Here is a 15,643-nt window from a genome sequence, read left to right as displayed (position 1 = left end):
TTGGGGTCGAGGATTCTTAAGGTTTTCATTCCAGTTAAGATCTGAGCCTCGTTTTTTTGTTTGTTTTAAACAAACACTGCCAGCACTGAGAAATACCACATATGTGGAAATATTGCAGTGCAAAAGGGAATACTGTCTGTCAAGAATTCCAGCTTTGACAATGTGCTGCTAGCAGAGTCACTTGAGCAGTCTGTTGATATTTTGCCCTTACAATCTCAAATTTTTAGCTGAAGATGATTTGTCGAAGAGGGTTTGGGAAATTTTGTTTAACCCTTCTCTGCCTCACCAAATGGCCCCAATATGTCAGAAGCTGATATCTATTAGGGATGCTAATGATTCTGAACTGACATACTCGCTCTACTGAACTCAGTAATAAGCGACTCTTGACTCCAGAATATGTTTCAGTCTTTTTTTACAGGTCACCATTGCCAATATACAGAAATTAATTTTCCCCCGTAGGAAGAAAATGTTCACAGAGCTAGTAGCACTGTGATCTGCACCCAGGGCTTAACAAGCAGATTCAAACACCTATGTCTCTTCCTATGCCATTGGGTACAGTTACTTACTGAGCACTGACCTTAGGTGCTTAGTAAATAACTGTAGTATTTCCTAGTGAAGTATAATTCCAATGTTAGTTTGTTTGCTTGCCTCCTATGTTGTTGAATTCGAGACCTTATGGATATCAGCATTATTAGATATTTTGATTTTTATCACAAGGTAACTAATTACATATAAAAGTCAAAAACTTTGAAACTTTACCCAATTCCTAGGGCTCCAGGCTCAAGGCCTAACCCTTTTAATTTAGGCATCTCCACCCTTTCCCAGTTCCTAGGGCTCCAGATGAAAAGCACCTAACTTTACTCTTCGGTGGGCTCCAGGCTCTACTCCTCCGTGGGATCCGGCCAAATACCCTTCCCTGTGGACTCAGAGCAAACACCCTTTCCCTTTGGACTCAGGCTTAATCTTTTGCGGGTTTATGGGGTCTTTTACCAGTGAAAGAGCCTTACATAGTACTACATAACCTCTATTTATTAACAATCACCAAAAACAGACTACACACGCTACACATACAGTGCTCACCACTCCCCATAAGACAGATGAACTTTTTTTGATGGCCAGTCAGGATCAGGTCCATCCGGGGGAATCCAGTTTCTGCACGGTGTCATTGGCAGAGCGTTGAGGTCTGGCAGCTTTGATCTTTGGAGCTGTGTCTTGGGGTTGGTTCCCAAAGAAGTTCCTTTTGGACCCCAGTTTATATAGTGATATTTGAGTCCTTTTTAGCTATACCTTAACCAACCAGTATACTAAAATTTTACTAACCAACCCTAACATAGTGTAACAAAATTCTCTAGCCAATCCTATCCCACCACCTTAATTAATTTATGCCTAGAAAAATTAATTATATAACAGACAGAAACAATTAAAGAACCAGACAGCGATCGTACAGATAAACAATAGGGAAGTGGGGACCATAATGACAAAACAATAAAGAAATGAGGATTTCACAACTACAACTATTGATAAGTGATTTCTTGACAGACAGGATGCTATCAAACTAAGTTTTCTTTAACCATCTTTAGATCTATTTCTTTATCTGCTATGAGTGATCTGTGAGTCATTCATAGTCTAAAAATGTCCTGTACGTTATTTATTTGTGTTGTGGAAGTGCTCAAATGCCCCAACCACATTGTGCTGGGTCTGCATATGCACATTGGAAACCATGAAACACGACTGAAAAAGTCTACTATCTAAGAAGACAGTTGAGGGAGAGGGATACAATTAAATATATACATTTTTAGTTATGCATTATATATAGTCTTTCAAAATAATGAACAAAAATATCTCTTCTATCTCAACTGTCTGCCCTTTTTTTGTGGGCTTCTCAGAGGTGAGTCTTGAGATGAGGGTAATGGCCCTCCTAAAAAAAAAAAATCCATATGTCAGGATTTGCTTAGGTTTTTAGGATCTTCCATTTATAACAGCGATAATTACCTTAACAGAGAGCATTGCATGGAATTAATGACAGCCTAGGTTTAATGACCCTTGGTTATGTCTCAGTCCATCAGCTTTTCCCATCTGGCCATCAATCCCATGGAAATGCCCTGCACCTCCATTATTATTGCTTAGGTAGATGACAGTTCTGCTGCAACCAATGCCTTATTTCTTCCAATGAGAGAATCTTACAGCTAATACTTTCTTTCTTCTCACTTTAGTTATCTGCAGTATTACCAAGACACTTTACACAACTGGTACCCCAAATGATGAGGCTGTTGGCTGTAGATTTGCCTAGGACTACACCTTCAGGGTCCAAGACCCAGCTCCTCAAAGGTATTTAGGCACCTATCTGCTTCTTTAGGCACCCGAGTTCACCATTTAGACACCAGTGCCACCTATACTGTAGGTGCCTAATTCCCACCAGCATTTGCAAAGCTGCCTAAGCCTGATGCCACTCCACAACTAATGAGCAGCTCAAGCCAAAGCCTCGGAGGCCTCAAAGCAGAATTCTGTGCAGAATTCTCAATTCTGTAAGGTCTCCAGTGTAGCCGCTCTCCTGCCGGCATAATTAAATGACCGCAACAAGCAGCGTTAGCTATGTTGGCAGGAACATAGTGCTGTCCACACCAGCACTTTTTCCAGTGAAATTAATGTCGGTCAGGGGAGTATTTATTTTTCACACCCCTGACCAACAAGTTTTACCGACAAAAGTGGTAGTATAGACAAAGCCCTAGACAGGGGATCATCTGTCTCTCTAGCAAGGCCTGATCTCATAGATGTGCTCTGAGCACGCCTAAGACAGGGTTGCCACCTGGCTGGTTTTGTACTGCCTTGCAACAAAAACAAAAAACAAACTTGGGACATGGTAGAGTGCTTTGCAATTTACACCCCCGGTAGTCCAGCTGGTGGTGTCGTTTTAAGATAAGGTACAAAAAAGATAAAATAATATTAAAAATACATTATCAGGAGTGGCCAAACTTAACGAACCTCTGAGCCACAAACAATAATCTTCAGATGTTCAAGAGCCGCAAGAGAGACACACCTGCCCCACGGGGCAGCTCCTATCAGGGTTTGCGGCTTCTGTCCTGATGCCCCCTCCCTTCCCCCCGCGGGGCTAAAACCCTTAGACCCCCACCTCCCTGAAGAGCAGAAGCTCCTAGTCCCACGACCCCGCTGCAGGGCAGAAGCCCTGAGCTCCCCCTTGCCCAGTAGGTGGAGAATGGGTGGGGGACTGTGCGTGGGGGCCTCCGGGAGCCACAGTTTAACTGTGAAAGAGCCACATGTGGTTCATGAGCCACAGTTTGGCCACACCTGACATGTATTGTGGACAGGTTGTGATGTTGGGTGGGAGAGGTTGTGTCTGGTGTGTGTGTATTTTGTTGGGTTTTTTTGTAACATGGTTCTCTATTACTAAAAAAAAAATTAATTACCTAGTTTAGTAATAATTAATCGGCACTGGGTCCTTTCAGTTGGTTGGGGATGGAAGGCCAGTGGTGGCTGCTATTTGTTAGTGTGTGTGTGGGGGGACAACCAGTGGCTGGGTTATATTGGGATGGTGGGGGTGGCAGCCAGTGGCTGGGTTATATTGGGGGTGGGGGCTGGCGGCCAGTGGCTGGGTTATATTGGAAGGGGTGGCCGGGTGTTGCGGGGCGGGGGCAGTTCCGACTAAGAACTGATACTTGTCAGACCCTGCAGCAGTAGGGCCAAATGCAGGCCAGGTGAAGGGACAACACAACACCCACACAAGAGTTAGCCGGGGCACAGGGACATGTAGGGTGAGTGTGAGAGAGGCAAACAGCAGTGTCAGGGCAGGAAACCAGCGCAGAGGGGTGCCAGTGAGAGACATTAACTGAGCTTGGCCTGGAAGCCTGCAAGCATCAATTTGCTTGGAATACTGACTGGACTGGAGAGGCACTAGGCCCGTAGAGCCTTGCCTCTCGGCTGTCCTTCCACAGGAACCCAAACAATTACCACTGTCGCTCACTTTGAATTGTAACTGTTAAGCTTCTGTATTTAGAGTATCTGCAACCTTTGCCTTTCTTGCCAACCCTATTAAGATACCCTTTCACTCAGCCATGAGTCTGAGTGGTTATTTGAGCCCACTAGGGCTAGTGCCTACAAGACCGAGCTGCGGAAGCACTTTCAGTGCTTGCCTGCAAGTCATGGTACTGCTGCCACGCTCTTGGCACCTTAGGGGTTTGGTGTACTCCAGCACTAAGCAGATATAATAATTAGAGAGCTGTCGAACATGAGCAGGGGCTGGAGAGAAAGAGCGATGGTTTCAACTGCTAGAGCACGGGCTACCTAAGCACTTGACCTGGCTTCGCTGCCTGCCTCCAGGAGAGTGTTCATTGCTGAGGTTCCCAATTAGAGAGAGGTACCTACCTCAGGCACAAGGAAGGAGACCAGGTCAGCTGCTTAGGCACCTAAGCCCCTCTCCCTATGACTCTTCTTGGCATTTCACTCCTGGCTAGCTTAGGAGTCACCCCATTCACCTTATTGGCTTCTGAAAATCCCTTCCTTAGGCACCTAACTCTCACCGTACATTGTAGGGGAGCCCAGGTGCTTTGCTGGGCTATGAGGATTCCACTGGGCGGGAGACCACCTAGGAATTAAACATCATAACACTGAGCGGAGCAACATCTCAGTACCTTGGAGGTTCTGGGCCCCAGTCTATAGCTGTAGTTTTGAGAGTAAATGAAACTCCCAGGAAAGTCAACGGGAGTCGCTTGCAAGGAGCAGCTGCAAAAAATCAGGTTCCAAGTAATGCTCAGGAAGTAAGTGGGAAATCACTGACACATTTTTCACAAAGGAAATAGTTGGGTGGGAGCAGGAACGAGAGGGCATGTTAACAGATATGTCACCATTCATGAAAATATATCTGTTTTTAAAAAAAAAAAAAAAAAAAGGTTTTCATGGTTCCAGTGATGGTTGTCCTTGTTTCCTTGCAATTGATGGGTTCTTTGGCAGGCTTTCTAAAGAAACAAATAAGTTGTAGCTCAGTAGGCAAGAAACCAGCAGAAATTGTTTTAGGTGAAAATGCCTTGCTATGTGGATATTTAAAAGTATGTGAGTTAACATTGGTGCTGACTATATTTCCTTTAACCTCATTAGCAGTTCATCTTGCTTTTCCATGCATGACGCTGGAGCAACTAGTTCACCTTAGTGCCTTCTGGTACGTAATTCATCAAAGTGGCAGACGAGTGCTTGAAGGAAAATGCATGTAAATACTCATTAGGAACCTGACTCACAAAGGCATGAATATTTCTACCCATATCATTAGGTCCCTCAGGATTATAGTAACGCATGTGTGTGAATGAAAATGGACTTAGCTCTGTGTGAAAAATGAGACTATAACACCCCTTGGAAATACCACTACACAAATTGTTTAATTTTTTTTAGTAATTCCATTGAAAAGATTGTTTTGTTTTTTTGTTAAGATTATCTTAATAAAAAAAATCATTCTTCAGTGGCTGTTTCCACACACAAATCTTCATTAAGATGAAGTTGAGATTGCAGTCAGTTCTATGCGGTTTCAGTGGATATTACCTTCCAAGAATGAAAGAGGAAATAAGTAAATAAATAAATCCTCAATTGTTAGAAACCTAGGATGTCCCAATCTATTCTAAGGGCTTGTCTACATTACCCACTGGATCGACAGGCAGCGATCGATCCAGCGGGGGTCGATTTATCGCGTCTAGTCTAGACACAATAAATCGACCATCGAGCACTTGTCCATCAATTCTGGTACTCCACCAGGGTGAGAGGCACAGGCGGAGTTGATGGTGAAGCATCATCTGTTGACTTACTGCAGTGAAGACACCATGGTAAATAGATCTAAGTACGAAGACTTCAGCTACGTTATTCATGTAGCTTAAGTTGTGTAACTTAGATTGATCGCCCCCGCCAGTGTAGACCAGGCCTAACTCTGCTCCATATTGATGCCTTCCTAGCCTATACCATGTCAAAGATGTGCATCATAGAACATCTCTTTTATAATGTTTTTCATATGTACATGTCTCTGTATTAAGTGTAATGATAATGTCACCATGCTAACTTCTGCTCTTTTTGTGCAAGTACGTTAATAGGAATATGAGATTTATGTATGGAGACGTGTGTAATGACATGGATAATTGGCTGCCACAGGGCCAAATCTCATGGGCGCTGAGCACTCCTGTGAGGCACTGAGGCCTAGATCCTCAAAGGTATTTAGGTGAGTTGGCTGCCTAAACACCTTTCAGTGTCTGGGCCTGAATTCCCTTAGTGGTTTGCAGGATCAGGCCCTTATTTCAGGCCCTTTAGCATGTTATGTTGGAATTTGTAAATAATAATACAAGTGTCTGTGTGTGTGTGTTTGTGCACATTGTAGTTGTCCATAAAGGAAGCTGTGAATTACCCCAGCCACTTTTACTTACATTGGTAGTATGTTGCTCCACAAATACAATATATTCCTGATTATCCAAATAGTGTGGGGGAGATGGACATGGATTTTATTCAGATAATCAGGAGTTTGGATAATTGAGAGGGCAGGAGCCATTCAGCCCCAGGATTTCCTCCCTTGCCTCTGAGAGCTTGATGTTGTCGTCCTCCTAGTAATGCCCCTCGGGGGTCTCTGCTCTGTTATCCAAATTTCCACATTATCTGAGTCCCTTTCTTGTCCCCCACCATGAGAGAGCTGTCTTCTGCAGCATGTGTCCCATGCTGAGGGACAAGTAAAGGATTTGGATGATGCAGAGCTTCAAATAATAGGATTTCAGATAAATGATAGACCCATTGATTTCAGTGAGGCTACACATTTTGAGTAAGGGTGGCAGAATCTGGCTCTGTACAGTTACAATTAAAACAATCTAGCTTTTATGATCTGTGATCAAAAGTAACTGGCTGGCTATGGTAGACCTGGATAGCTAAGGCTATCTATTAGGGCACTGCTGGGGGTGCAGGTAGTTTGGGTGCCTGGCTTGAGAAGTGTAACTTTGACTTTGCAGTTCCTGGCATTCTAATCTTGGGGCAGTTTGTGCGGATGGTGGTGGGTTATTTTGTTTTTTCACTTTACCATTTTTGAAAAGCACTATTATGTCAGACCACTGATACGCGCCTGCAACCGTAACTCCATCTTAATAAGGGTTTTGAGGGAGATTTCCTTAGTTTGGTCATTGGACTGGGGAATGGAAGAGGCTAGGTAAGGGGGTGTGGGAGCTTTGTCACCCTGGCTTCCTGAAGCCTGCAGGAAGGGACTCTCACTAATCTACACCTTCTGTGAATCTTGGGGGGGAGCCTCTCTCTTGTAGGCCTTATAAGGTGCACAAGAGTATGGGAATCAACTGCTGGGAGAGCCATGTGGTCTGGTGAGGAATCTCACAAGCCTTTATAATCCTTATGATTGTTAGGGTGCCCAAACTTCCCCCCTCACAGGCCTTGAGGTTTGTGGTTCCCTCATGATCCCTAAGACCTATGGGGTGACTGTAGGTCAGGGAGTGGGGCTACAGGGAGCTCTGGGGAGAGTGTATTTGTGCTCATGGCTTTTAGGGAGGGGGCTGCAAGGAGCAGGAGAGCTTAGCACTGCAGAAGGAAGGAAGGGGAAAGTACCTTCCCTGGCTTATGCAACAGATGAATCTCCTGTTGTTTACAGCAATGGGATTCCCTGCCGATGAACCACAGGTGGCTTGTTGAAAAAGGTAGTGAAGTGCTAATTCTAATGCTTCCTGCTTGACTTCTCCCCCTGCTCCTGAGTATCCCTCTCCTCACCTGGATCCTGTGCTCCTGGCAGCACCCCTCCCCCAAACATCCATGCCTCACCTAATCCTCATTTCTCCCCAAGGCTCTGTTCTCCCCCTCATTAGCCCCAGCCAGAGACCTGTTGCCTCTCAGGTCTTCATGCACCTGGGTCCTCTCTCCTGCACTCCACCCCCTAGAAACCTCATGACGTGGGGGTGAAGCCTGCCAGTTGAAGGAGGAGTCCAGGTGTGGAAGGTGTTCATTAGCAGCATGCATGTAGGAGTCATTGTGGGGTGCACCAGCATCTTTACTGCCACCTCTCCCTGAGGAACCTCCTGTTATTCATCAGAGAGGAACCACAGAGCATGATCAGAGAACCTCTTGAGGTCCACGAGGTGGGAGATGGATGGGAGTGGAGCTTGAGGGGCAGGGGAAGGAGATCAATGGGGGCATTTCCCACTTCCTGCAGGAAGGGAGAAGCCCCCATTGAGTCTCCTCAGCCCCAGCTGACCAGGCTCTTCGAGTTCTCCCCCTTGCCTCCACAAACCTGTATGAGTATCAGAGGGGTAGCCGTGTTAGTCTGAATCTGTAAAAAGCAACAGAGGGTCCTGTGGCACCTTTGAGACTAACAGAAGTACTGGGAGCATAAGCTTTCGTGGGTCAGAACCTCACTTCTTCAGATGCAAGTAATGGAAATCTCCAGAGGCAGGTATATATCAGTGTGGAGATAACGAGGTTAGTTCAATCAGGGAGGGTGAGGTGCTCTGCTAGCAGTTGAGGTGTGAACACCAAGGGAGGAGAAACTGTTTCTGTAGTTGGATAGCCATTCACAGTCTTTGTTTAATCCTGATCTGATGGTGTCAAATTTGCAGATGAACTGAAGCTCAGCAGTTTCTCTTTGGAGTCTGGTCCTGAAGTTTTTTTGCTGTAAGATGGCTACCTTAACATCTGCTATTGTGTGGCCAGGGAGGTTGAAGTGTTCTCCTACAGGTTTTTGTATATTGCCATTCCTGATATCTGACTTGTGTCCATTTATCCTCTTGCGTAGTGACTGTCCAGTTTGGCCAATGTACATAGCAGAGGGGCATTGCTGGCATATGATGGCATATATAACATTGGTGGACGTGCAGGTGAATGAGCCGGTGATGTTGTAGCTGATCTGGTTAGGTCCAGTGATGGTGTTGCTGGTGTAGATATGTGGGCAGAGTTGGCATCGAGGTTTGTTGCATGGGTTGGTTCCTGAGTTAGAGTTGTTATGGTGCGATGCGTGGTTGCTGGTGAGAATATGCTTAAGGTTGGCAGGTTGTCTGTGGGCGAGGACTGGCCTGCCTCCCAAGGTCTGTGAAAGTGAGGGATCATTGTCCAGGATGCGTTGTAGATCACTGATGATGCGTTGGAGAGGTTTAAGCTGAGGACTGTAGGTGATGGCCAGTGGAGTTCTGTTGGTTTCTCTTCTGGGCCTGTCTCGTAGCAGGAGTCTTCTGGGTACACGTCTGGCTCTGTTGATTTGTTTCTTTATTTCCTTGTGTGGGTATCGTAATTTTGAGAATGCTTGGTGAAGATCTTGTAGGTGTTGGTCTCTGTCTGAGGGGTTGGAGCAGATGCAATTGTACCTCAGTGCTTGGCTGTAGACGATGGATCGTGTGGTGTGACCGGGGTGGAAGCTGGAGGCTGTGACTTTATCCTCACGCACAATTATTTCAAATTTGGTGACAATATATACCTCCAGACCAGTGGCACCGCTATGGGCACCCGCATGGCCCCACAATATGCCAACATTTTTATGGCTGACCTGGAACAACGCTTCCTCAGCTCTCGTCCACTCATGCCCCTTCTCTACCTACGCTATATTGATGACATCTTCATCATCTGGACCCATGGGAAGGAGGCTCTGGAAGAATTCCACCACGCTTTCAACAGCTTCCACCCCACCATCAACCTCAGCCTGGACCAATCTACACGGGAGGTCCACTTCCTGGACACCACCGTACAAATAAGCGATGGCCACATTAACACCACCCTATACCGAAAACCCACCGACCGCTACGCCTACCTTCATGCCTCCAGCAATATACATAAAAGGTGGGGCTGAAATCAGGTTTATAACAGAAACTCAGTTGCTCTCTTAACTATGACACAATGGCTGTCACTGTTAATGATTCAGTGCTTGGTACATCTTCTCATGCACAGCTGTAAAATGTAACATTACAGTTAACAAATTTATTATCATTTTATTGGCACCACTTATAGGAAATTTTGCTATCATGATTCAAAATTTCTTCATTTTCTGTGACATTTCTAGTGTCACTGCACTTGTAACAGTGACTGTTGGAGATGGTGCTAATTGATAATTTAGTACATAGAGAATTTGCATATCTCTTGCAAAAATCAGGTATAGTTATTTAATAGAATTTATTTACTGATTTCTAGAATACTCATTTCTGAGTACAGAATCTGAGATGTGATACAAATTTTAAACAAAGTTTAAAACAAAACTGTGCCCAGTGCCCACAAGAACCAGAAGCTCTTACTAAGAAAAGAATTAAAACCAGAAAAGAAGAGCTGGTGCACCATAGACAGTACAATGTTGTGCTGACCTAAATAGAAAGACTTAGCATTGAACCTTGGGAATCTGATGAACATCATCAGAGAGGATGATCCATAGACAAGGTCTCTGGTTAAAAACGGCCTTATCCCCAGAGGGGAACTTGGGATGGTGAGCACAAACAACGCAGGTGACCTCAGTTTTCTTGGAGAGACAGAGGGATATGCTAAAGTACTTTGTACCAGCATTATGCTCCTTGGAAATGTAGGGTCAAATCCAGCCCAGGACAGCGCAGCAAATGGAAGGAGACATGTAGGCTACTGCATTCTCCTTAATCGAGGAGAGACAATCTAGACCAGTTCAACAAATCGTGAATGATGCTGCAAGATATCATCATTCCACAGGAGCCTATTTAAGGGCCGCATCATGAAACAGTTCTGTCTTCTTAGTACAGTATATTATCACTGCACCTTGTTGCATACTGCGTATTTGATTATCTTTAGCTTTTCTTCTTTCTTTTTCTTAATTCTCCTGTTAAACAATGGGATAAGATGTATTTACAGGTTGAGAATGATGGTTTATACATCTTTTAATAACCTGGCTTATTTTCATGGAAGTTTGTGGTTTTCCTCTCTCTTCCATTGCCTTGTAAACACACATTGTATGGATGTACTCCATCTCCTGTTACTGTGTATCTTTTGAAGATGACTTGAAAGACAATCTAGAAAAAGTGCAAAGCACTAGTTATCAGTGCGATTGTAAAATATGTGTATGCATTAAAGACAAAGAAATGTATTAATAAAGCACTATGATAATCTTGACAGTGATTTTGTTTAAAACGAGTGTAGTTACATGCTGAACCTGTATAACATTAATGCTGCAGATGACAACCCAAGGGAGACAATTTGCTGACATTTGGCACCAGAGAAACCTGATTAAAATATTATTTCCATTCACCAAAGCAATGTTTTAAGTAACAGAATCTGTTATAACATATAAAAATGTTAATAGAAAACAATTACCTATCCAAGAGGGTGTTTGGAAAGCACTCTGAGATCCTTGTACTAAAAGGTGCAATATATGAGTAAACTAATTAGTAATAATTATTTTATTGCCTAGTGGATGAAAAAGTGATTGCAGTTAATTTTGAAGTGTTTATTTCTTTGCAGCCTTTGAAAATGCACTGCAAGAGTTGTGCACTGGTAACCAGTTCTGGACACCTTTTGGGAAGCAAACAAGGCAACAGAATCGACCAGACTGAGTGTGTAATACGAATGAACGATGCACCCACTCGAGGTTATGGAAAAGATGTTGGAAACAAAACTAGCCTTCGAGTCATTGCACATTCTAGTATCCAGAGAATTTTGCGAAACCGCAATGAACTGTTAAATATGAGTCAAGGTACTGTGTTTATCTTCTGGGGTCCCAGCAGCTATATGAGAAGAGATGGAAAAGGTTTGGTTTATAATAATCTGCAATTGATGAATCAGATACTACCTCAATTAAAAGTATATATGGTTTCTCGGCACAAGATGCTTCAATTTGACGACCTCTTCAAACGGGAAACTGGCAAAGACAGGTGAGGAAATTTATGAGGGTACATTTGGGGAAATTTGCATAGCTGCAGAATAATGGCGTTTACACTCATCAGCCTCAGATTAACTCAGACGGAACATCATGCCCGTTAAATGTGCTTGTGGTTATAATATGATTTTACATGCTAAATAACACTTAGCTTTTGTAACTTAAATCCAAAATGTGTATCAAAATCATGTGCATTGAATATTTGTCCATTAACTCATAACACTAAAACCAGTGTGTGTTGTATACAATTAAGCAAGGGAATTGCAGAAAGAAACAGCCAGGAGATAGACACTGTGTTTTAAATCTCACTTTGGGCTAATAAACCTGAAAGCAGTTTTTTACTGGTTTTGAAAAATCAGAATTGATAGGTTTTACTTTCATATGGAGGAAATGCTACTGTTCTGTGAATTATAATGGCTACTTATTGAATTTAAGCATTCTTGAACATTGCTGCTGTAAAGCTTCCTGTAAAACAAATACACACTTTTTTCATATATTAGTTGCTTCTGAACAGTTCATCTTCCATTTACAGCTTGGAAAAAAAGAAATTGTTATTATAGTTAGTCTCATAAAGATGTATCTGTAACTTATAGACTGATCTTCAAATGAAATTTTTAATAAGTGACCCACTGCAGGACTGGAGTATTTATATGCATAATGTAGGTAAATGGGCTTTTAAGCCAAGGACTTTCTCAAGAAAAATACATTTGTTTTTATTTTTATGAACTCATTATATTTGTACATACTAAATATGCAGCAGTAAAAAAGGTACAAGGTCCCCACTTCGATACAAATGAAGAGGTGAGTACACCATGCAGTAAGTCATTGTGACCAGTTTTCGTCACCTAGAAACTTACTGCAAAGTCCAGCCCATGCAGCTGGTCTTAGTACTGGGGCAACCACAGGGGATGTGGGGGATGTGTCCTGTCTTCCAGGCTGCGGGGCAGGGGCAGAGGCAGAGCCACTCCATGGCAGACTATTACACCCTATTGGCTGAAGAGACCGTCTTTTGGTTCTGTGTTTGTACAGCACCTAGCATAATGGGGGCATGGTCCATGATGGGATCACCTAGGCGTTTACCACAATACAGATAAATAATAATGATAGGTAGCTGTCCATGCCCTTTACAAGCCCACACTGTAAGGTAAAGGACCACTGCAAAGATACAATGTATCCTCTGGCCCCAGCCTACCTTGCTACCTAAGAGTCCCCCATAGGCTAGGGCTCTCAACAGGGGATGCAGTACTGCCCTCTAAATCTTGCCCCTCCTCCACTGGCTCCACTGTCAGGGAATCCTCAGTGGCTCTGGAGATGTGGACCGGTCTTGCCGGTATAAGCATAATGTAACTATGTCTAGGCCTACTTGTTAAAGATCCTCTCATGTTCACCTTAGAAGTGGTGGCAGGGCCTCTCTTCATTCACTGTAATTGCAGTGGGAAACGACAGCTGTGGTGAGGGGGAGGGGGCGGCTCTACCAGCACAGAAAAAAACTCTTCCCTTTCCTAGTTTGCTCAGCCAGAGCAGAGAAGAAGGGTAAACTGACAATCCCCAGGGAATTGTGCATTTAACACTTTTTTGGAGGATATATGGAATTAGCTGCATCCCCAGTATACAGGGGAGTGTAGGGTGACCAGACAGCTAGTGTGAAAAATTGGGACAGGGGGTGGGGGGTAATAGGAGCCCATAGAAGAAAAAGACCCAAAAATCGGGACTGTCCCTATAAAATCGGGACATCTGGTCACCCTAGGGGAGTGAAACTTAATAGCAAGTGTAATGAAGTGTCACTGTGGGCTAGATGGGGCATTTAGGCTCATGCTCTGCCTATCGGGCAGTGCAGTGCTGTATTCTCCCAGTCACAATACCTCCCCTGATCCCTTCTTGCTCTAGAGCAAGTAAGATGTAGCACTGCTTTTTGAGATGCAGGGTACGTCTTGCCCTGCTGTCTGGCCAGCTCTGTTGGCTACACACGGGGGGAGGGTGGAATCATGCCTCCTCACTTGCAGTGGGGATATCCTGCATGCAGCAGGGATCTGAGCAGGCTCTTTGTGTGCACAGAGTGAGGGCTTTTTACGCCTCTGCAGTCACATCTGATCAGAGCTCTGTCTTGTCCTGTAGGAGAAGTGAAAACCTCCTGAAGGAATTTTGTCCTTTAATTACCCTATAGCTGAGTTTATTGGGAGCCCTGTTCTGGGCACCCTCAGCTCCCAGTGGGTACCAAAGGCACTCGGATCCTTGTAGCATTCGATCTCACAAACAGGTTCTGTTGGTAATAAGAAGGTGCACGCGCCACTGTACAAGAAATGCTCCTTTAGAGGACACCTCTGACCTACTTGAAGGACTAAGAAGATTAAAACAAGAGATGAAAATAAATGAAAAGGCAGCAGAAAGGAAGGAGGAAGGAAGATGAAAGGAAACATGGGCAGGAAGGAATTTGTAGAAAAAAAGTCAATTACAGAGCTGTGGGTGCAGGAACAGAACACTGTGTAACCAGAATGTTCTCTACTCAGTGTTCTTTTTTTTTTTTTTTTTTTTCCTATTGAGTACTACTGAGTTATTGACTGCAAAAAACAAAGGGGGAGAAATCTGATTGCAAGGAAGCAATAATCAAGCCATCCATTTCTGTCTTTAGTGTTATGAGAAAAAGGATAATTGGATGTATTGTGCTTTATAAAAAAAGGGCTGATTTTTAAAACTGAAGGAGAACCTTCAGAAAATGTCACCAATGAAATAGTATGGCAAATGACAGAGGCTGCAGAGCAATATACTTTGATATTACAAAGTAACTGTACTTGAAAATAACTTTGTAATTGAATAAGGGTACATTAAGAAAATATGATTCAGAACCAATATTTCAGTAATTAGATAAAGGAAGCGTAAATGAAATAACTTCAGGAAGAGTATTTCCATAGAGATTATAAATGAGATTTTGGTGGAGCAGAAAGGCCTTTAATTGTAATGTAGTGTGCACTACAGAATTATCAGCACAGTGTGTTAGTTCATCATATAAAAGAATATCTGATAATTCCCCCTAATAAGCACATGACAGCTCTTTGTATTCTTTCATTACAGCTGATTAGAAGTAAAAACAGTAGATATTCTTTTGTTGGACTCTTGTTAAAATCTTTTATGAAAAGGCAAGACAATGTAACCCTATTTCTATACTGTAATACTGCAGAGGTGGCATCTAGAGAGATGGAAGCATTAACAGTGGTACTTGAACAGGTTTTCAGATTTAAATTCTTTATGCTCATTGATTGTCTTTTATTTAACGTTTGTTTAAATTCCTTTATTTTTCCTATTTATTGAAACCTCGAGAGTTACAGTAACTAACATAATAATTGTCTAACCTAAAAGGGCCAGACCCTTCTGACAAATGCCCTGGGTTTTCTGAGCTGTGCGAACCCTAGACATTGGGGGAATCTTGTCTGTTGAGAACAATCTATTTTCCCCAAATCTCTCACTTCTGTGCCAGGCAAACAAATTCTCCTCCTTGAATCCTTATCCCATCCCCCTCCACCTCTGAGCTGGAAAATTATTATTTGTATTGCAATAGTGCCTACAGGCCCCAACTGAGATTAGGGCCCCATTGTGCTAGATGCTGCCTATACACATAGTGAGAAACCACTCCCTGCCCCAAAGAGCTTACACTGTAAATAGACATGGCAGAACATAGGGTAGGAGAAAGGAAGTATTACTATCCCCATTTTACAGATGAGGACCCGAGGCACAGAGAAATTAAAGGTCAGATTGAAGAACAATTCCTCGCATAAGCAGTCCCATTGATTTTTGTACCAGTAAACTTTA

At 43.4% G+C, this 15,643-nt stretch overlaps 1 protein-coding gene across 1 annotated transcript in view; it reads left to right on the top strand.

Annotated features, from left to right (window-relative positions):
- The window catches only part of ST6GALNAC5 (ST6 N-acetylgalactosaminide alpha-2,6-sialyltransferase 5), a 91,864-nt gene that overhangs the window by 61,177 nt on the left and 15,044 nt on the right, over positions 1-15,643 (top strand). The window contains exon 3 of the mRNA XM_054036395.1: positions 11,425-11,834. Within this exon, the coding sequence (XP_053892370.1) occupies positions 11,425-11,834 (410 nt within the window). The remainder of the gene's footprint in view (positions 1-11,424; positions 11,835-15,643) is intronic.

This window comes from Malaclemys terrapin, chromosome 8 (genome assembly GCF_027887155.1).
Source record: "Malaclemys terrapin pileata isolate rMalTer1 chromosome 8, rMalTer1.hap1, whole genome shotgun sequence".
NCBI classification, from domain to species: Eukaryota; Metazoa; Chordata; order Testudines; family Emydidae; genus Malaclemys; species Malaclemys terrapin.
The sequence above is the reverse complement of the archived record's forward strand: the minus strand, read 5'-3'. Positions and strand labels throughout refer to the sequence as shown.